This window comes from Miniopterus schreibersii (assembly GCF_964146895.1).
Source record: "Miniopterus schreibersii genome assembly, chromosome: 9".
In the NCBI taxonomy this organism is placed as follows: Eukaryota; Metazoa; Chordata; class Mammalia; order Chiroptera; family Miniopteridae; genus Miniopterus; species Miniopterus schreibersii.
Window position 1 is genome coordinate 79,515,860 of NC_138118.1, and position 22,531 is coordinate 79,538,390.

The window sequence follows — 22,531 nt, forward strand, 5'->3', positions numbered from 1 at the left end:
TAAAATAAAAGAATGACTTGGAACTTGAATTTTAAAATGGTGTTTTTACCCTTTTGAGTATTTATTGCCACTTAAAAAAAAAATCGTCCCTCAGTGAGTTTTATATAGGTCTTTTATCCATATATATATTTATTACAAATATTTGACATTTACCTTTTAGTTATTTTGCTGTAGCTTTTGTGGTTAAATAGCCCTTTCCCTTTAATGTGGGTTTATCTTCTAGAAATTCTAAAAGGACTTCCCATTGTTTAAAAACAACATTTAAAAATGAAATTTGCTGGAAAAGATGACCTGAAATAAAACTAAATGGAGAGATGAAAAATATCAACCACAACTAAATGCTTTTTCTGCTATTGACATTTTGTAAGCTTCTGAAATTTGTATTCTTATTTGAAAGGGCAAAAGTGTTTTATCCGGGCTTTTGTAAAAGGTTTTTACCTTTTTTCTGAAGTTTATTTTAAACTGATTTAAATGTTCTTCAGCCCTGTTGTTTCATACTTAAAAAGCTGACTTTCCCAACTTCCTTTTCATGGTTATTTCCAAGGGTCTTTCTCTTTAAAAGTTGCAATAATATAATAAACATTCAGCAAGTATTGTTTTAAGTGTAAAATCTTGCTAACTTGGATTTTGATTTGAATATTTTATATTGCTTTTAAGATTTATTAAAATTTTAAAGTAACAAAATCCTTTTCTGTCACTGGTTTAAGTAAATGATGGTGATAATAATTTAAAGTTGTCATGAGTATAATCTGGAAAGTGGACCATAGTAATTTAAAAACCTAGGATTGATTGAATGGGCCATAGCTTTTGTATTTAGTGTTGTATGTAATGATTAAAGAAAATAAGCAAAACTTAATTTTTTTTCAAAATTGGATAGTTTCTTTCAGTTAGCACTAGTTAGGTAAGGGTGCCATTTGCTGATAATACAATGTTATTCCAGTCACACTTTCTTTTCTGTAGTGTTCCCTGTTCTCTGAATGCCATTTTCAAATTCCAAAGGATTCAAGATTAGAATTAGAACAGGAGGGTAGTTAACTTAATTCTTCATATTGCCCCCTCCTCTCCTTACCCCCATCTTCTACCAGTCAGCATCACAACTGCTAGGAGGTATGATACTGTATGTTAGTAAAAAGGAATACCCCGTTAATCTTTGGGTCCTAATCCTCCCAACTATATAGATGTGTGTATATATCTGTGAAATATACATAAAACTATACTTCTCTAAGAGAACCCTAACAAGGGCTTTCTTTTTATTTTAAAACATTAGTAAAATTCATAAAATTAGATCTTTATTTTTCTCAGGGTGTTATAAAAGCTAAGGAATACCACGTTAGAATGATATTTTTATGCAAAATATTTTCATTTTCTTCATTTATTTTTGTGGGATATTAATTTTTAGTCTACAATATATTCTAGGTGTGAGAAATTTTTTTGGTTTTCATTTAGAGCTATTCAGGGACATAAGGAACATCACAGTAGTTTACTTTTTTGATCAGTAGTGTTGACACTGTGCTAGGTGTTGGAGATTCAGATGAATGAGACAAAGCCCTTGCTCTTAAGGATCCAGTGGAAAAACGAGAAAATCAAAGACACAGGCAGGCAGTTACTAGTTACTATATGGTAAATTAAGTGTTGTTACTCCTTAGAAAGATGCCTACCTAGACTTAATTTAGAGAAGGATTCCCAGATGAAATGAGAATTGTAAACCAAGCCCTAAAGACGAGTAGGAATTAGGCAGGTCTAGAAGGGCAATGGAAATGGAGCATGCTTCAGGCCAGAAGGCAGAGGTTCAGAATGGCTGGCATATTGGAAGTAGGTTGCAAAAGATGCTAAGGAATGCTAAGAGATGTGGACAGCTGGTGAGGTTATGTCTTCCCAGGCCTGTAGACCACACTGGCTAAGGAATCTGGTAAGGTTTTCAGTCAGGGAATGACTCTATCAGATTTCAGAAAGACTATTCTGACTGCAGTATGCAGGGTTTGAAGGGAAACCAGGTAGATTCTTGTAATTATCCATACCAAAGGTCTTGGTGGCCTGAACCAAAGTAATGGAAATGGAGATAAATATATATTTTTTTGTTCAGTAAGTCTTGCGGAATCTTTGAAAGTGAGAGTTAGAGAAGGGAAGAATCTGGGTTTCAGCCTTGAGTAATTGGTTGAATTGTAGTGCCATTCACTGAGAAACACAGAAGTGGAGGGTAGTTAGGGCTTCAGATGAGCTTTTGATTTTGAGGAGCCAAAATGGGACATTCAAGTAGTATTTCTACTGAGTGAACATAAGTCTGAAACGTAAGAGTAAGATCTGCGCTTGGTGTGAAGGTTTGGAAGTCATTGACCCATAGAAGATAAGAGAAGTCATTGCAGTCAACGATAAGCATATGTAATGTAGAGTGAGAAGAGAAGGAAGGCCTAATAGAGAATTTTGAGGAACGTCCCTCTTAAGGGACTAGCTTACAAAGAGCATTCTGAAAAGTACCCCAAGGGAACAGCTTGTGAGGACATAATGCTAAACGCTGCATAGTGAGCAAATTAAAAAGTAATGGTGAACACCATGGTATTTTCCAGTTGGCAGCATGGACGTATTTGGCCACCTTCTTGAAAGTATAGTGAAAGTGGAGACAGCACCTAGATTGTAATGGGCGAAGGGATGAAGGTTCTCTTTGAGACTTTCTCTGAGAATATAGTTGGTAGCAAGAACTGACTATGGGTTTCAAAGAGGACTGCCATTTTTCACTTAAAAACAAAGATTTCTCAAATCTTGAGTAATAAATATAGAGGCTATTCTAGAAAAGCCTATTTGGAGCCCTTCTGGTTTTTCTAATTCCTCTTTAGGGCCAAAACGCTATGACCAGGGCAGGAGTCACAGCCTTTTTTAGCCACTGTCCTACCTAAGCAATGCACATCTTCAGAGTGTTTCTGGTAACGAAGTAAAGTAGTTCTAATGTATTTAATTAGCATTGGGGGTGTGAAGAATCTGCTTTTCCAAACTCATCAGTTCAGTCATATTAAATATTGTGTATTGCAGGCTTAAACCATTGGACATTGAGTTTATGAAGCGTTTGCATGAAAAAGTGAACATCATCCCACTTATTGCCAAAGCAGACACACTTACACCGGAGGAGTGCCAACAGTTTAAAAAACAGGTGGGCTGAATGCACTTGACTCCTGGGTTTCTCATACCATTCACATAATTTGTAGTTTTTCATATTGGTTGGTTGTGCTGCATTACAAATAATGCTTGTAAGTTTTCTCTTCAAAGCTCTTATCTGTTATCATAGTGCCCTTATCCTTTGTCACTTAAGGCTATTTCATATGTTTCTGTGTAGCCTTTACCAGCACCCCTCCCCACACCCTTTAGAATTATTTTCATGGACTGACTTTCCAAGAAGATTACTTTTTCAAAGGGTATGGTTATGTTTTTCCCCCATTTTGTCATGGTGCTTTCCCAATAAAACAATCAAATTCCTTCTCTAATGGGTATATTTGTTTTAGTGTCTTGCTAGCGCTGTTTGCCACTTTTATTTAGAAAAAACTTTTTGGAATAAAGTGGTACCTAATCATTTCTTCAACTTTTAATTTTTCATGAAAGCTGAACATTTTAAAAATAGGGGTTTATTTTTTCCTTATTGTTGTGTTTGCTTTTTGTACCTATATTTTATGAAATGTAGGGTCAGTTTCTGGAATTACTCTCCTGTTTCAGTAGCCCATTTTTTATTTTAGGCCAATGTTATATCTTAAATTGCAGCTGTTTTGAATAATATTTAAAAATAGATCTTGAGTTAATTATGTCACTTTCCTTGTAGTCCCCTTTGTAATAAGAAACTTTGTTTTTTCACCTTTTTCAATATAAATTTGAGAATATCTTAAACCTGTTACAAAAACAAAAACCTGTTGAAATTTGCATGTTAAATCCTTTTAAATTTTGAGACTTTCGGTACTTCTATCAGGAGTATATGGTTCTCTTTTACATTTATTCACTCCCATTTTTATTTTGTAATGTGCTATTTCTAAGTTCAGATACTAATCATATACATTTCTCCCCTTTTATCTTTTATGTATCTCGATTTGGAACAGTACTAAGAACTTAACAGAAAAAATGAACAAACAATGATCTCTTCTTCCAAATTGGTTACATTGTAGTGGTTGTACAATTTTTTTTTCATATGCATAAAAATATGGTTCTTAACCCAGGGTGCTTATCAAATTCATCTAGAGAACTTTTTCAGAATGATTTATTGGATTGTATCCCTACCAGTTGTTTCTGTAGTTTAAGAGGGAGCTTTGGCATTAGTTATTTTGAAGATGCACACTCAGACCCTTTAAATTACAACCTCTGACTAAGAACCTCTGCTCTGAGAGCTAACTTTTAGCGTTTCTTTTTTTCTTCTAGTCATGCATTTGACACATTATTTAGTCTCATGTTTTTTTCTATGTAGAAATATACCCAATTGTAAACTATGTGTGGTCCTCTTTTTTTTTCAGGGACAATTTTGCTTCTTCCTAGTATAGTAACCATGTAACACATTTTGTTTAGCATCCCTTCACTGCTGCTGGGGACCCTTTGCAGTGAGAATAGCACTGAAATACCAGTATAGGTAGGGAGCTAGTTAGTTCTAGGTATGTTAGTTTTTGGTTTGAATAGGGTAGGTAGTTGAGCATTATTTGAATATCTGTATTCTGTTTAGAATTCAAGTAATTTTGGACAAGATAATTTAATTTGAACTAGGTTATTTCTGATGTTATTAATAAGTTGTCTCTTTTCTGCATTTTCCTTATTAATGCCTTAGCCTCTTAATTTCTAGGGCATATTTTCTCCGTGTGCTTGCCCAATCTTGTATCTGTTGCTCCTTGATCTGTGTTTATGTACATTTACATGCAAGGATATTATCTGATAGTGTGAACATTTTTCTCCTGAAGCCCGTGCTGTATTTAGTTTTACTTACTTTAGCCCAATTCTCCTAAAATTTTAGGTGAGTTTAAGCTTTGTAAAAACAGTTGGATAGAGCTATATCTAGAGAGTCTCAGGCATTGTAAATAAATGACCTAAAGCCATTTCAGTAGCCATCAGCTAGGGACAGCCCTTTCTGGGATCGTACATCATATTTAGAACCCTTTAGGTATTATAACCACATGACTTTAACACTTCTGAAGAAATTGGATTTCAGCAATGGTATTTATATTTTAACTGTATTGGGTTTTTTTTAAGACCAGCATAGTACTTTGTTTTTAGATTACAGTTTTTACATTATTGAAAAACAGTAAAGGACCTAAAGCTAAAGGCTTATAGGAATTTAAGATGAGTATAATAAAAATAAAGCTGATGTACTAATTATGTGTGGTGCTCTTTTGCTGATTTCCCCCTCCATTTTAGATAATGAAAGAAATCCAAGAACATAAAATTAAAATATATGAATTTCCAGAGACAGACGATGAAGAAGAAAATAAGCTTGTTAAAAAGATAAAGGTAGGTTCATTCCTGTACATATACTAAAATGTTTTGGGGCCTTAAAAATACTGTAATATCCACTAGAAATACCAAAAATATCAGTGGTTTTAAGTTGTTGGTTTGCAAAGTGAATTGGGAGATTATTTGTTGTTGAATTCAGCTTTGCAGTTTGTTGAGTGACTGTTATATGTAATAAGGTGTTGTGTGGAATAGAGAGGTGAATAATGTAACTCCCACTTTCATATGGTTTTCAGTTAACTGGTTTCATATAATTTTCCCACTTAAACAACAGGTAATGAGAAGGGAAAGGGTTTGTTCTTAAGCACTGTTATGCTTAATCTTTGTTTTAACAGCCAGACAAAAATATGTTTTCTTTTGTTCTTTTATAAAAACCAACCAAAAATCTATACCAACATAATTTTCTGTATTTTTAATTTATAGTGGTTTCCTAAGTACCCAGGACCTAAAAATGATGTATTTATTAATGGCATTATGTAAGCAAATAATTGGAATAATGGAATTCTTATACCTTGCCAATAAAGAATTTCTGAGGTTTTGTAAAATAGCCACATATTTTATATATTCTTATATACTTCTGGTTGCTCCAAGAGTTTTGAAAGACTGTATTCTGATTTGGTCTGGATGAATACAGATCCAGTCTCCCTGATCTGGACTTTCAAAGGTAGAGTTTAGCAAGTATAATATTCCCGCTTTCCCGCTTCCAGGGCTGGTAGGGGTCGCTTTGTGGTCAGATCTGAGGGCTAGTCACAAGCCTCATCTTTTTTTATCTTTTTAAAATTAAATTTATTAGGGTGACTGGTTAATAAAATTAGGTTTCAAGGGTACAGTTCTATGATGCATCGTCTGTATATTGCGTTGTGTATATACTGCATATTGCGTAATCTTCATAAGCAGAGATTTTCATCTTCGCAAATCTCTGGTGTGTCTGGCAAAAATGCAGAGTATTTTTGGTAAGAGGACTGGTTTAAAAAATATCACAAGTCTTCCATGAGAATGTTTTTTAACTTTGTGCAATGATTGGATGAAATTAGTGAAAGTGCCCATTTGAAATGGAAAAGGCTTATTTTTTTATATCCAATTAGATTCCTACAACAGAAGGCAATATTTTCAATATGGGATAGCTTCTTTTTGGAATGATTTTTTAACAAATAATTTGATTAGTACATGCTTTAGCATTCTAAAATTTTCAGAGAAAATGTAATTTTATTTATTGTTTACATTGCTGAGAATACCATGTAATGGCAATTTACTAAATAGTATTGAATGCCCTATAAAAGTGAATGTAGAGACTGTCAAAGTAATTTTTTGCCAATCTGTTGAGTCATGTAACTTTTTTATTCTTGAATTTGTGAGGACTACAGAGATGTATTTGAACAAGAATACTTTGTTTTATAGGACCGTTTACCTCTGGCTGTGGTAGGTAGTAATACTATCATTGAAGTTAATGGCAAAAGGGTCAGAGGAAGACAGTATCCTTGGGGTGTTGCTGAAGGTAAGGTTCTCTTTAGTGAATAACTTTCTATAAGAGCTCAAAAATGTGATTAAAAAATTGTATTTATAGTAAGTAGTATAATATGCTTACTGTATTGAGGTGGTTGTGAATTCAGTTTTATTCAGTCCCACTTTCTCAGACATTACAGTTTTTCAGATCTTGTATTCTACTAAGGCAACATGTATTAAATCCTAACACAAGAAGTCACTTGTCAGTGCCCCACCCTCCCACCTCCGCCCCATCATTAGATCTGTTTCTGTTTTCTTATTTGAAAACATACTTACAATGCAGGGGTTCTTTACCTGGGAGCCAAAGGTTGCTTCTAAGGGATCTAATAAACTTTCTGAAACTGAAAACTTTGGAGAAAAGGCCTCTTTTACTTTTATTGGAGTCTCAGATGGATCTGGGCCCTCCCAGACTGAGTGATTGAGAACAACTGTCATAAGCCCAATTAAAGCATTCACAGTTTTCTTTCCTTGGGACAAAAGGTACCTTTTTAGGCATCAGATCTTCAGGGTTAAAAAAACTCAAGAGATCCTTTACTAATTTTGTAATGAGTTTTAAATAAACAAAATCTTAGCTATAGCATCAAATCTCAGAAGTCTGCAGGCAATATAGATGCATTTCCCCAAGTTTGTGTTTAATATTGGTTTAACCTAATAAAAAGATTTAAATCTTCTGTTATAGTAACTTGGAACCCAGATTGAGTCATGATTGTTTTATCTGTTATTACTCTGAAAAATTCTACAATTTTTAGGGTATCGTTCCAAGTTACTGTCCTTACCAGTGACTTTCGCACCAGTGGCGCTATACTCTTTCCCAGGTTGCTGAGTTGAGTCTTTAGAACTTGTACCGCCCTTGAAATCTGCACTGAAGAATTTGCTTTAATCTCTAGTTTTAGTCCCCCCCCCCCAAACATGTTCCTATAAGTTCCATTTTGGTTACCTTGAGGAGGTTTTTCTAAAGTGATTCCCCCCTTACCCCCCCCATTTAAAATGCATTTTGTCATGGAATAAACTTACTCTCTACCAGTAAAGGAAAAGATATGAGCTCCCCTTTGAAAATCTCAAAAGTTGCTCTGAAGAGCTCATTTGTTAGGTTTATATATTTTATCACTGAGGATTAAACTGCAGTAAAGCAGTGTTACAGTATACTTGTCTGACATGCCCTTAATTGAGTACCATGTTACAGTGTTAACCCTTAATGACAGCACTTTCACAGGTCCTCCCTTGGGCAGTGGGGCCAGGATTTGGTAGCTGGTGCTGATAGAAAACCCTTGAGGGCATGCTCGCCCTGGGACTGTGCCAGTGGCAGCTGTCACTCAACGGCACAGAAGAAAAAACATCCTTAATGAAATTGATCTGAACTCTTTTACATATTCTCTTATTGTCGCTACCCCCACTTTTCTGTGAAATTCTCTTTGAAAAGCCTGGCATTAGTGGAAGTAATATATGTGGTCTATTTTTTTTTTAGTTGAAAATGGTGAACATTGTGATTTCACAATTCTAAGAAATATGTTGATAAGGTAAGTGTGAGTGATGATTAAAATAACAAGCCTTTTCTTTCTAAATAAAGTTAGAGTTGGACAGAGTTGCTTTTGCCTTCAATAAATGTAGCTAATTTAAACTGGTACCTCATTCTAGCACTGAAGTGCAGACAGACAACTTGGATTATTTCACCTGGGTTTTAAAGTCATTAGCAAAAATACAAAATAGGCTGCGTGGCTAGGGATATATAGGGAAAAAAGTCTCTTTATCATTGTATTTTCCATTGAGGTTTTAACACTGAAAGAGGTATAGAAAGTAGAAAGGAAAAGGCTTTTGCTTTTTTTAATGTGAAAAGCTTGGGAAAAGTATAAGGGAATGCTAGGTTTTGAAGGCATGTTTCTTGTCTTATAGTTGAAGAGGTTATATGGTGTCACCTATGACATTCACTGGTACCAAAAATTGAGTGGCAACCAAGGAGAGCTTGTCATGGGTTAGAGTGTTTTGACTCAAAGGCTGAAAAGAGCTCCCACGGCAATGGGACTCTAAGTTTGGAAAATCAGTGACAAATTAGCAGGAGCTGTTTGTTCCCAACCACTGGCTCTGCTTGGAAGAAGAAGCTGCCTGGCTCTGCCGAAGTGGAGATGGGCAGAGCTTTAGGTATGATTGTGGTGGCCAGAGAGAGGAAACATTCATCAAAGGGCAGAACATAAAAAAGGAGACATCTGGAAAACCCAGACTTGGAACGGGGGGCAGTAAACTCTCAGAGAACTGCATGGAAATGTCAGATAGTAGGAATTGAATCGGAGTAATTTAACATCATAGCCTGTTCACAAAGGGGGAAGTAATAATAAATGTTTCATGGATATTGGGAAGAATGAAAACAGTACACCTTTGTTTGTCTCCCAGAGGGGAGTGTTGGTGAGGTGGTGGAGATGGCAAATGCAGAGATGGGTGGTAAGGAAAGGGAGGGTCAAGTGATAGAGTGTTGCCATACCACCTGGATCCAAGAACCTGCACTTGTGAAAGGATATCACACAGCAGCTCAGGGTGTCTTTAGCATCTCGAACCGTTGAATCATTAAGGAATGATGAAATTGCCTTATGTATTATATGTTTATTATATATATTGATTTCATATATTGTGGAAATGCTATGAGCAAACATTCATTTTGCCCAGATACCACATTCACTGGACAGTTTGAATAAACAGAAATTTACTCTAAATTAAAATTCTCCACTTTGAATTCAACTCGATATGCAATCTGAAGTGTCCCTGTGAATTTATTACCTTAGTAAAAGCTCAAATATTATTAATACTACTAAAAGAACAGAATTTCTTTTAGGTTTTATGAGTGTCAGTAGAAGCTAACCTGCTTTCCCTTAGAACTAGTAAAATAAAATATATATAACAGATCCTCAAATAATGTCATTTTGTTCAATTTTTTTTTTTACAATATTGAGAAGCCATAGGAACTTAACTCTTGCTAATATCTGTTAGCCTGTGGTAAAAATGGTTTGGTTAGACTTCGTTTTGCTTAAAGCCTCAGAACCAATCGATGATTTTAAGTGAGGACTTACTGTAGTATCAAGGTAAATATTCTGTGTAGAACTGTTATCTTTAGTAACTGCTTTGAGGGATTTATGGCTCTTAAATTCTCATTTGGAACCTGAATTTCCCTTGGTGTCAAGTTAGTGCATTGTATGTATCTTGCTCTGCTTTTTAATAGAAGCAACTCCTGATCTGTTGTCTATTTATGACAGAACACATATGCAGGACTTAAAAGATGTCACTAATAATGTACATTATGAGAACTACCGGAGCAGGAAACTGGCAGCTGTGACTTATAATGGAGTTGATAATAACAAGAATAAAGGGCAGCTTACTAAGTAAGTATACATCGTTTCCTTCAGAAAAGGTATTATTTATGTAGTGTGTGTGTGTGTGTGTGTGTGTGTGTGTGTGTGTGTGTGTATAATTTTATTGTTTCATTTTCATCAAATTTCTCCTGGCTACTCAGTAGAAAATGGGGATGTTACTTCTGCACAACTGCAGATATTTATGTTGTTAAGCTTTGTTTTGGCAGTTTTATATTTTACTATTTAATTGTTGGAGGAAGTGTTGTTTTATTACCTTGTTCATTAAGAGAAAGAACCTTGCATTCTCTTTTGGTCATTTGCCATCATCTTTATAATCTATACACCACACATTTAATAGACCCCCAGTTAGAAATCAAACAGCTCCTTTAGCAAAAACCTTTTTTTTTTTAAAGGAAAGAGAAAAGTTACTATTAAGATATCTTAACCCGTATTGCTTGTGAGATAAACATCTCATTGTCTCTTTAAGGAGACTAAGCATAGAGCCTCTACCTTTTATTATGTCTTTTTTGAATAAACCTTTTTGATAGTAGAGTTTCACTAATAGATTATATAGAAATGGGACAGGACCAAACAGAAAGAATATTTAGATGACTGTAGTCTTGGTTACCTTCTCTGCTTCCTCTGTCCCTTTTGTGTTTTTCCACGGAGTGATTAGTTGGAGTTTGGATTTCTTCTGCTGTTAGGAGGTGTGAGTGACTACCCAGTGTGGTTTCACCGTACCTAGTGAGGATCTCAAGCTGTGGTGGCTTTGTGATGGGATGGGAAAGAGAGACGTGTGAGGACGCTGGTGAGTTAGCTTGGATAGTTCTTGGTAACAGTGTCTGTGCCTGTTTTCCCTTTACTTAGAATCATAAGTCGAGGATCATAAGTATTATGAAGACCATTTTAACTATGTACATTGTAGCCAGGTATTATCTGCCATCCAAAGACAATCTGAAGGATCGTCTGTGTAAATAATGAGAGAGGCATGTTCTTAAAGGCACAGTACTGTTTCATAGTTGCCGGCATCCCTCATAATGGAAAAGAAACGTTCCTCTTTCTTTTATAGTTGTGTCTCCACGTGGCCTTTACATTCAGGAAGAAAGCACACAGAGCAGTTCTCTTTTAAAAACAGATCTTAGTCCTAACTCTGTGTTTATTTTCTTCCATGTTTTCCTAATGCTGCTTGGGTCATAGTCTCTAATTTCTTACTTTACTTTGAATTTCTTCTTATGCTATTATTTGAGGAACTTTAGTGATCATTTCCTAGGTTTTCTGGTTTCAAGGATCTTGTGAAACTAATTTTTAAAAAGGTAAATTTCTGAGTTCAATCATTTAGCAAGTGATTCTGACTCAGTAGATGGGGGTGGGCCTGAGGGTTTGTATTTTTAATAAGCACCCTGGGTGGTTCTGATACAGGTGATTAGTAATTCATGCTTTGTAAAACATTGACTTCTAGGAAAAATTTATTTGGTTAATATTTTAACAATTTTAAAATATTTAAAATACAAGATTCTGTTTGAGGTAAGGTTCAGCACATGAGAAAAAGGCAAGACTTTTTTTTTTTTAAATCCTCACCAGAGGATATTTTTTCCATTGCTTTGAGGGGGAAGGAAAATTGATGTGAGAGAGAGACATCGCTTGGTTGCCTCCCGCATGTGCCCAAACCGGCTAGGGCAATACTTCTTAATTCTTCTAGCAAAATTTGTTTCAACTTTATCACAAAAATGGAAGCATCAATCATAGTAAATATTGTTAATAAAAATCCTAATCCATTTTATTTTTAAGTTTATCCTTAAAAGACCAGTCACTTCTTTATATTCTTGTTTTATTGTATTTTTCAATTACAGTTGACGTTCAACATTGTTTTATATTAGTTTCAGGTGTACAGCATAATGGTTAGACAATTATATAATATACAAAGTGATCCAATCCTAATTCATTTTAAATGCATTTCACTAGCTTAAAGACTTTTTAACTGTTTAAAGAAAAACATTAATCCACTGATCTATATATTTTTTATTAAATGTATGAACTTACTGTTTAATTTTCTTCTTTTAAACATTTGTTCATGTCCTAGAAATAAGGAATTGTTTGTTTCTGTATTTCAAATATAAGGCTTTTAAAGTAGTGCTGGGATATTTCTGCTGTTAGTTGTAGGTAAGGTGTAATTTAGAGGAAGAAAGTAAAACTTACAACAATGTTATTAACAATTCTTCTGCATATACAGAATTCTAGTGTGGATTATTTGAGTTAAACTATAACCTAGATGAAAACATAAAAAGTAGAATTCTAGTGGAAATGTGTTTCTAACAACTGGGGAATGGCTATCATTAGAATAGGTTTTTATCTGCTGTGTTAAATGAGGTTTTTACTACTTTATTGAATAACATGCACTGAATCTGAAAGAAGTCACTTGGAAGTTTTATCCATTTTGGTTTGAAAATGTTAGCAATTTTTAAAACATTCCAGTTGACTTAAAAAGAAAAAAAGAAGTCAGTATTAAGATTTATGGTGCTTTTGCTGATGTAAGGTGCTTTTCTTTGTAGCTAAAGACCCATCCATGTTGTTCAAGGGTCAAATGTACATACATATGAATCTATTCAAAATTTATAGTCATATTAACTTAGGTATGGCAGTGTACACTCCATAGAATGCTACTTACACTTTGGTTTTAGAACATAAGCTATTTTTTTTTAAGTTAGATATTGAGTAATAAAGTAGATTGGTTCATCTTATATTTAATTTTGTGAGGCAGTTTTGGAAGGGCTTAAAACAGGATTTAGAGATCACATTGTACAACTTAAACTTACACAGTATTTTTTTTTAAGATTTTTTTATTGATTTTTAGAGAGGAATGGAGAGAGAGAAACATTGATGTGAGAGAGAAACACTGATCTGCTGCCTCCTGCACACCCCCTATTGGGGATCGAGCCCTCAACCTGGGCATGTGCCCAAACTAGGAATGGAACTGGCAGCCTTTCAGTTCATGGGATGCTGCCCAACCAGCAGAGCCACACTGGCCAGTGCTAAACTTACACAATATTTTATGTTAATTGTATCTTAATAAAGGCGGGGGGGCGGGAATCTAACATTTCGATTATGTGGTTAAAATCTGAAAAAAATTTATCTCAAGGCCAAAGTCCTGGAAAAGTGGGCATTATTCTTAGCAGCTCTTCATATGTTACCTGTGTCTGGCAAAGAAAATATCAAATCATCAATTTTAAGTACAGTACTTAAATCCTCAAGGAGAGTTTATCTTGCCCCACCCCTGTCTGGAGGGTGGAGGGAGGGGGAAGTAACAGAAAGGAAAGTCAGGTTCCAGTTCAAAGAAGATTGAACAAGGTATCCTAAAGAAAGCGAGGAAGAATTAACCGCATCCGAATTGCAGATCTCTTAAAGCAAGGACGAAGAGCCCCAGTAAGGGGAGGGCCCTCATTTTTTGCTAAACCTTACTAGGTCAGCCCGTGTGGTCCTTGCTGTGATTCTGTTACTAGACATGTGAAAGGATGAGTCATCTGGTGGCTTTCAGGAGCTAGAACCCCTTAAAGAGAATCCTGGAAGAAGCCAAGTTATATCTTTGGGGATTTAGTGTGATATTCAAGTTATATCATAGCCTCTCTTTTTTTAAAGAAATCTTCAAGCCTTTTCATTTCTTTGGTTGAGTTGTTTTAAGTGTCTCTGGCAAGCTTAAGTTTGTAAGCTTCAGTGTATCTGAGTGTGAAGAAGAGTTTCTTATTGAAAAGCAGGCAGGTATTGTAACTTAAATGCTTTTTTCCAGCCATCTAATAAATAAGGTTTTATTTGAAAAAATTTAATGTGATGACAAACGATCCTTTTCCTGTGTTTTCTATAAGCATAATTATGTATTAGTTCTAAATATCACTTTAATAAAGATAACCAGAAGTGGGGCTGTGATTTATTTAAAAATTAAAGAAATTTGAAAGATCATTTTGACTGGTGAGAGCTGTCAAAAATTCCATTTTTAGATATATGTGACCATTTTGTTAATATAATACTGGAATATCAATTCATTTGGTCAGGAGTCATTTTTAACAAGGCCAAAAACTTAAAATATCTCAAATGTGAAATACTATAAATTTCTTTTAAAGTACACATAAGTAAATATTAAATAGAAATTTGAACAGACTATAAGTAGATAATTGCACAGCATATTTATTTTTATAATTTGCTATAACAAGTATTAACAGAATTTTGGGAAAGAAATAAATAGCACTAACAAATTTTGCCATAAACTTTTGTTTTAGGGCACATACTTTATTTAGTTATAAAATCTGTGAATTTGCCTTTAATTGCTGCTTTTGGGAGTGGTTCACTTTAAGTATGCTAAGTCTCTGTATTTTCTGTTCTTTTAGATATGACACAGTTGAAGGCATGTAAGTGGCTATTTGATTTTCCAAAGATATAGCAGGTTTAATATGTAGGGATTTAAAATATTTAAATTTCAAATTTAAAAGCAAATTTCAAAACATTATAGCATGTTTTTCTGCTATAAAAGTGTTCTATTTTCCCCCAGAGTTAAATAATAACCTAAATGACAGTGTTTACTCTTGGTAAACTGGTAGTCTTTTCACATGCAAAATATACTATGAATTCTTCAAATTTACAGGAATTGCCTTCTTCCTCCCAGGATAAACTTAAAAGACCATTTTATAGTAGGTTATAATAAGTAGGAATATATATTTAACTTTAAAATCACAATTCTGTCTGAATTTTAATTTTTTAAATATATTTACAGTCCTGAATATTTGTTTTCAAATCACAACAGTATTGTTGGATAATCTAAGTTGCTTAAACATACATATTCAGTTATTAAGACTGTCAGTTTAGAAATATTATTAGATTATTTCTTTTCTAGACTCTAAAAGGTTTTAGAAGGTGGAAGACGTGAAGTATTATAAGTAGACCCATTTTGAATGTCTGACAGCAGCTTTCGACCCTCTCACCAGAAAAATGCTCCCGTGTGCACACATAGACACTCATTTGGCATGTTATTTTAGGGTATTCATTGGCTTTCTGCCCAAGAGACCTGAGACCAAAAAGATGAGAAATATATTATTTAAAAGGGCTTCATCAGCTTTTAATGAAATAATGGCATTTACACCTAAAATTTTGGGTTTTTTGACTTCACTTTTTGAATGCAGGTTCTTCTTCTAAGTTAATGTTTGGCTTAGTTTCATTTGCAGAACTTCTGATTCATTGCTTACTTGTTAAACTGTACTGCAGATTTGTAAGTTTTGTCTTGGTGAAGAAATATCCTTTAGTCAAATGACATTTTATTCTAATTTAACTGCATAACAGGTCGTCTTGATCCCAGCGCATATCACATCTTTGTCGTCCTGTTTTGCTAAGAAAATGTGGCCGCCAGTGTTCTGTCCTATTGCTCTTTTTTGATATTTTCTGTCTAGCGCTCTTGTCCTCCTTCCTGGGAGAGAAGTGCGGGCGGGTCAGAAATACCCAGCCTCATAAGGAGAGAAGTCGGCATATTCAGAGTGTCCAGTCAGGGTTCGTGACTAGCCCTTGAAGTTATGGGTGCTATTTAAGATCTGATTTTGTTTTTCAGCCATGATTTAATTTTAAATACTTTCTTGAAATGAAATTTACCAGTTTAAAATATGAAATTCAATGGTAAAAGCCTGTTTTTGTGGACGCCAGATAAACATGTTTTATCAGCAGAGTCAGAAAAGAGCCTGCCTCTTAAGTTTCCCCAGAGTTTTGAGTAGAGGTCAGAGCTCTTCAAAGCCACGGAGCTCACTCTTCTCCCTCCCCGGGGCTACAGTAGGTTACGGAGACTTCGGCATTCTCAGTCTGTAAATATACCAGCCCTAACATAAAGTGCGTTTGTGTTATTTTTCAGCATGAAAATTTTAAACAGAATCGTGCAAATCCACAGATTTGAGCCTGTGGATTTTAATATCAATGGGATACTGAACTACTTTTGTTTAACTATGCTTGTGTCTATTTTCTGGCATATTAAAAGTAATTACCAAGATATTTATTTGCCTCTGGGTCTGTGTGTGTGTATTTGTATATGTTTTATCACTGTGAACATTTTGAAAAATTAAGAAATGAAATATATGAGTTAGGTGGAATAAATTTTCAAGAGCATCAAAGTTACCAAAGTGGACTAGAGATATTCTGCATATCTAAATGAAGAGTGTTCTAGGTATTGACTGGCGGTCGTTTCCAGCACGGCATTTCAGTTACCAAAATAAGTTTGAGTTGTAGTTAATTAACAGTATGATTGTATGTCAGTAGTTGTCTTAGAAGAAGAGGTTGTAACACTTGGAGATTTGTAGAACTAAAAATATTTTACATATATTAACTTGATTAACTCAGTTCCTTTTTTCACATTAAAATTTTGTTTAAAGAAAGTACAAAATGAAATGATTTTCTTCTAGTTTTCCATTCTGTGAATGTATTCTGGAATGTTTCCATTTTTCTTGTACACTTTATTTAATGGGTCATCTTCAGATTAGATACACACTAGATTTAGAGAAACATCCTACTAACAGTGGCCTTTGTTTTTTAGATCTATTTTCATAATTATTTACTAGAGATTTAAATTTAGATAAGAAATTTTGTAGAAGTTCTAGATTATAAATATTTATAAATTTTAAAATTTCTAAAGAATTTTTAACGCAGTTATACATGGAATTTCGAATCTGTGTTTGGTGTTAAGATGGTGTCAGAATAATTGAAAAATTATTTTGAAACTTATTTTCCAAAAATAGGAAGCAGAGATTTTAGGAATGCCATACAGTACCTCACTTGTCTTCATCACTCAGGGTTTTGTGTTAACTCTTTATTTCTGGATGTGTGATGATTGTTCTTCATGTTCGTGGCAGGAGCCCTCTGGCACAAATGGAAGAAGAAAGGAGGGAGCATGTAGCGAAGATGAAGAAGATGGAGATGGAGATGGAGCAGGTGTTTGAGATGAAGGTCAAGGAAAAAGTTCAGAAACTGAAGGACTCTGAAGCTGAGGTAATCGGCCTAATATTTCCACTTCTTGTGACACAATATTCCTTTCAGAATAATATTGTTAATAAAATTCATAGATAATATATAACCTTTCTAAATATTTTTCCAAATTGAATATAATACCCTAATGTAATAAAATGGAGAAATAAAAGCAAGCACTATGTTTATAATAAAATATATAATTCATCATGTAAGTGGATACAGGTATACTTGGTAGAAGACATAACAGCCAGAATACTTACAATGGATTATTAGTTATAATGAGCAAGTTATGAAAAATGAAATTATAAGCCATTCCATATATTCAGAATAAGAAAAGGTCAAAGTTTGGAGTGGATGTAAGAATAAAAACTAATGTTAGGATAATAATAGATCAAATATATTTGCATGTGCATGAGAAAGAAAGAACCTTTTTTAATTGAACTAAGGACATGCCAAGGTACATTACAGTCAGAGGGGAGAAAATGAAGGAATGTGATAGTCTTGTAAAGAAACTATGGATAGCCCGGCCGGGTGTGGCTCAGGGGTGGAGCATCTACCTAGAATCCAGGCGATCGGGGTTCGATTCCTGGTCAGGGCACATGCCTGGGTTGCGGGCTCGATCCCCAGTCAGGGGCATGCAGGAGGCAGCCCATCAGTGACCCTCTCATCATTGATGTTTCTCTCTCTCTCCCTCTCCTTTCCTTTCTCTGAAATCGGTAAAGATATATTTTTAAAAAAAACTATGGATAAACACAAAATAGATCAGTGATTTCAATATAAGTTTTCTCAGCATAGATTTGTTACTGTCGTGCTCAAAATTATTTTTAAATATATATTTACTGGGCTTTTCATGTAATCTCTTATTTAAAAAACAACTTTCACTGTTATATTTGTCATAGACTTTGCAGGACTAGAATCTTGGCGCCTGATGTTATATGAAATTTTGGAGATTAAGTTTAGTCTTTTTATTTATCAGGCTGTTATTAAATCTAGTCATTTGAGTCTCTATCCCTCCACTAATTAATAAATAATTAACCTATATCAGAAGGGAAATAAAAACAAGAGTAATCACGAATCTCTTATCTTCACACTTATATTTTTCCATTGAAAATCTAAAAGTAGTTAAATTTACATTTGATATAGAAATACTTTAGGACCTCCTCCCAAGAGTAAATGTTATAAACAAATAATCATGAAACTGTAGCCAAAGAACGCTTCCAGAGTTTTTGTGACGACTGTGAATGGTGAATCAATTTTGAGAAACTTACTCTTTTGAAGGGTGAAATTTTTCTTAGCATTGAAAGGACCTACCTGTAAAGACGCCTGGACCAAGTTTCCCCAATACTGTAAGCCATATAAATATGCAAATAGGTGAAAAAGCCTACTTAAGTTGTTTAATGCAGTTTTTTCTCAAGTTCATTTGTGCTAGAAATATTTGGAGCACAGCTGCTAGTATCCATCAGTACAGTGCATCAGACACTGCTGAGCATCTCTCATGTATTATGTCATTTAATCTACATTCCAGGCCTCTGAGGTAGATATGATGGTGCATCTCCATTGTTTACATGAGAGAAAGGATAAGTTAACTTGGTCAGTGCCAGATAGTTGTACTTTTGCTCCTGCATTCTTAACCAGTTTTATTTGTATATCGTGCTGTAATTTAGCTCCAGCGGCGCCATGAGCAAATGAAAAAGAATTTGGAAGCACAGCACAAAGAATTAGAGGAGAAACGCCGTCAGTTTGAGGATGAGAAAGCAAACTGGGAAGCCCAACAACGTATTTTAGAACAACAGAACTCTTCAAGGTAACTAGTACATGTTCCCAAGAACTGTGGGTATTGATGTTTTAAAGAATAAAGTATTTATTTAGAAAAATTAGGATAATATTTTAAAAGACATCACCCATTATGCATCCTAAGCACAATTATTTTCATGGATGAATATTTTTAAATAGATGAATGTAATCTAATATATAGCAGGTTTTTTTACTACAAACATTGTCCATGACTTAACAATCTTCATAACTATAATTTATTAGCTTCATACCATTCTGCCCAGTTGATTCCCCATAATCAATTTCTTACCTCCTTCCTCCAGTTGTTGGATGTAATAGTTGTGTTCAATTTTGGGTGAGCATAAAAACACTGCTATAAAGATCTTTTGTACATTTAGAAGTATGTTTTAATATGTTGAATTGTTTGTTTAGATAAAATTCTTAAGATAAAATTTTGGATATCTAATTCCTAATGCAGTTAACAAGTTGCTTGCTCTTTATTTATAAAAAACTCAGTAATATTTGTACCTTGGCTTTTTAAAATTTTTCCTCATCAGTCCCATTTTAAGCTGAAAAAGTCAAATTGCTCTAAGGACTCTGCAGTTGACCCTCACTGCTACAACGTTTCCGAGATTAGACATTTGTTCTATTAACTCCCTCCCCAACGAGGAGGAAAATACATTTGTAAAAGCAAGTGCATTTCAGAGTGCGCATGGCAGTAGGAGGAAAGTGTGCCCTTTTGCATGCCAGTTGGTTGTTTAAATATGCACTATTTTATTTGAGAATTGTTCTCATATATTGAAAATGTGTTTTTGTCATATATTTACTGTGTTTATCCTGGGATTTTGTTAAATATTTGATTGTCTAACAAAAGACTGCTATGTACTAGCACTGTCATTGTTTACTTGCAAAGCTTTTAATTTTTCAAGTGAAAAAGCAGTGTTTGAAAACCCAACACAGTTGTCGTTGGGTTAGCTGTTGCTACTGGATGTTGTTTATAATGTTGGTAACACAGTCAGTGATTTTGATTGTTTTCCTTAATCATTTAGAACCTTGGAAAAGAACAAGAAGAAGGGGAAGATATTTTAGACCCTCTCTTGACCACCAGTTACGTATTAGTTGCCAACATGCCAGCTTGGACATCAGTGTTTGTTGGATCCGTTTGACCAATTTGCACCAGTTTTATCCTTAATGATGGATTTAACAGCATGACAAAAATTCTTCTCTTTTTTTGTTCTTGATGGAGATTAAGATGCCTTGAATTGTCTAGGGTGTTGTGTACTTAGAAACTAACAGCTCTAAGTACCTTTCCTACATTTTCTTTTTTTTATTAAACAGATGTCTTCAATTTAATGCAAGAAAACATTTTACTATTGTACAATCATGTTCTGGTGGTTTGACTGTTTACAGGATATTCCAAAATAAAAGGACTCTGAAAGGTTTTCACTGAGGATAAATTGCCATAATATGATGCAAACTATGCTTCTCTATGATAATTATAATACAAAGGTTCCATCCAACGCAGCGTATACAATAATGTAATTTAGTCTAACACAGTTGACCCTATTTTTTGACACTTCCATTGTTTAAAAATACACATGGAAAAAAAAAACCCTATATGCTTACAATGCACCTAGAGCTTTTTTATAACAGCCCTTTTCTGTTTGTTTGTTTGTTTGTTTGTTTGTTTTGGATTCTTTAAATATATTTTATTCTCATTTAGTGCCCTCTTTAGCCAGAATCTCATTACTGCTTCATTTTTGTAATAACATTTAATTTAGGTATTTTCCATATATTGGCCCTGCTAAAATAGAATATAGCATTTTTCATATGGTAGGAACCAACAAGGAAATTTTCCTTTAATTCCCTTTTTACACTTTATGGTAAGTAGCAGGGGGAAAAAGCATTTATAGATCATTTCTAGGCAAAATTGTGGAGCTAACGACCAACCTATTTCTACCCATGTGCAGTCTCTTTCTTTTACTAGAAATGGGAATCATGGCCTCTTGAAAAGAAAAAAGTCACCATTCTGCATTTAGCTGTATTCATATATTGCATTTCTGTATTTTTTTGTTTGTATTGTAAAAAATTCACATAATAAACAATGTTGTGATGTAATAGAGTGTGGGTCTTAAGTATTCTACAGTTGATGTACAAGACTAGAATATATTTGGGAAGAAACTTCTCAACTTGAATTTGTCAGCTCCACCATTGCAGCTCTTTTCTCGCTTAGAATGTGTATGTGTTGATTTTCTCTTTTTATTTTTATATTTATCTTTAGAGAGAGAGGAAGGAGAGAGAGAGAAACATCCATGTGAGAGTGAAACACTGATCGGCTGCCTCTTGTACAGCCCCTGCCAGGGATCGAGCCAGCAACCCGGGCATGTGCCCTGATCAGGAATCGAACCAGCAGTCTTTCAGTGCACAGGATGATGCCCAGCCAGCTGAACCACACCCGCCAGGGCCATGTTTTTTTATGAGATTCAGTGTTTCTCTATATATTACTACCTCTCATTAATATATCATTTCTCTGAGAACAAATCCCAACTCATTCATTACAAGTCTCTGGAAACTGAACTTTTTTATCTGGAAAGAGGGTGGTGTAATTTATTTCAACCAACATCAGATTATGTAGATTTTAACATAATGCTTTATGGTATAAGTACTGTAATGAATATGTACCAGTTCATTACCTTTAAAAATTTCACCTTGTCTATTTTTTAAATTAAGGATCCAAGCAGTAGGAAGTAACTGGTAATTCTGATTAGTTAATATTTGTGTTTACTTCAAAGGCTGAAGGATTTAAATAAATCAGTATGCTTGAGAGATCTTACTGCTTTTAAAAGATACATAGATCTAAAGTGTAAAACACTGATTATTTACATTGTAGAATCCTGACTTTACATGTAAATTCACCCCAGAGTGCTATTGTTAAAGCAGATCTCATAGTGCATTAAAAACACATTTTAGGGATACTACAGTAAACATTTATCTTTACTTTTAATGGCCATCACTAGTTAAAAATTATCTCGGAAAAGTCTTGTTACCTAAAATGCCTTTTTCCCATTGGACAGCATAACAGTGCGAATGGCTTTCTAAAATAAATTGACTGTTATTCCAAGACCAGATTCAGATATTCAGGAATTTTGTTCCTGTGTTGAGCTATTGGGCTAATACCTCTAATGGAAGGTTTGGTTGTAGGGGGTTATGAGCAACATACTGAATTTGGAGAATGCAAAATGGGACATTTATAGGCTGCCTGCCTGCCTAACTGGTAAAGGACTGCTGCTTCTAGAAACAGGTTCTCAATGACTACCATTGTAAAATTCTGTGTGTTGTGATAGTCACCTTTATTCTACCACCTAGTGGAAACTTTCACAGGCCTTATCCTTGTCATGCCTAAGGTTTTCTTTGAATCTGGTAGAGGAGCTATGCAGCTTTTCTGGATCTTGTGACTGACTGCAGGCTTTTCA

General features: G+C 34.5%; 1 protein-coding gene across 1 annotated transcript in view; it reads left to right on the forward strand.

The window, feature by feature from the left end:
• SEPTIN7 (septin 7) overlaps nucleotides 1-21,176 on the forward strand; it is a gene marked incomplete at its 5' end in the record, with an annotated part of 50,555 nt that extends 29,379 nt beyond the window's left edge. Inside the window, 8 exon segments of the mRNA XM_081146586.1 lie at nucleotides 3,025-3,142; nucleotides 5,371-5,463; nucleotides 6,862-6,958; nucleotides 8,432-8,483; nucleotides 10,206-10,331; nucleotides 17,171-17,306; nucleotides 18,950-19,089; nucleotides 20,108-21,176. Coding sequence (XP_081002712.1) covers nucleotides 3,025-3,142; nucleotides 5,371-5,463; nucleotides 6,862-6,958; nucleotides 8,432-8,483; nucleotides 10,206-10,331; nucleotides 17,171-17,306; nucleotides 18,950-19,089; nucleotides 20,108-20,147 — 802 coding nt within the window. The 3' untranslated portion in view covers nucleotides 20,148-21,176.
• Between the last annotated feature and the right edge of the window lie 1,355 nt (nucleotides 21,177-22,531).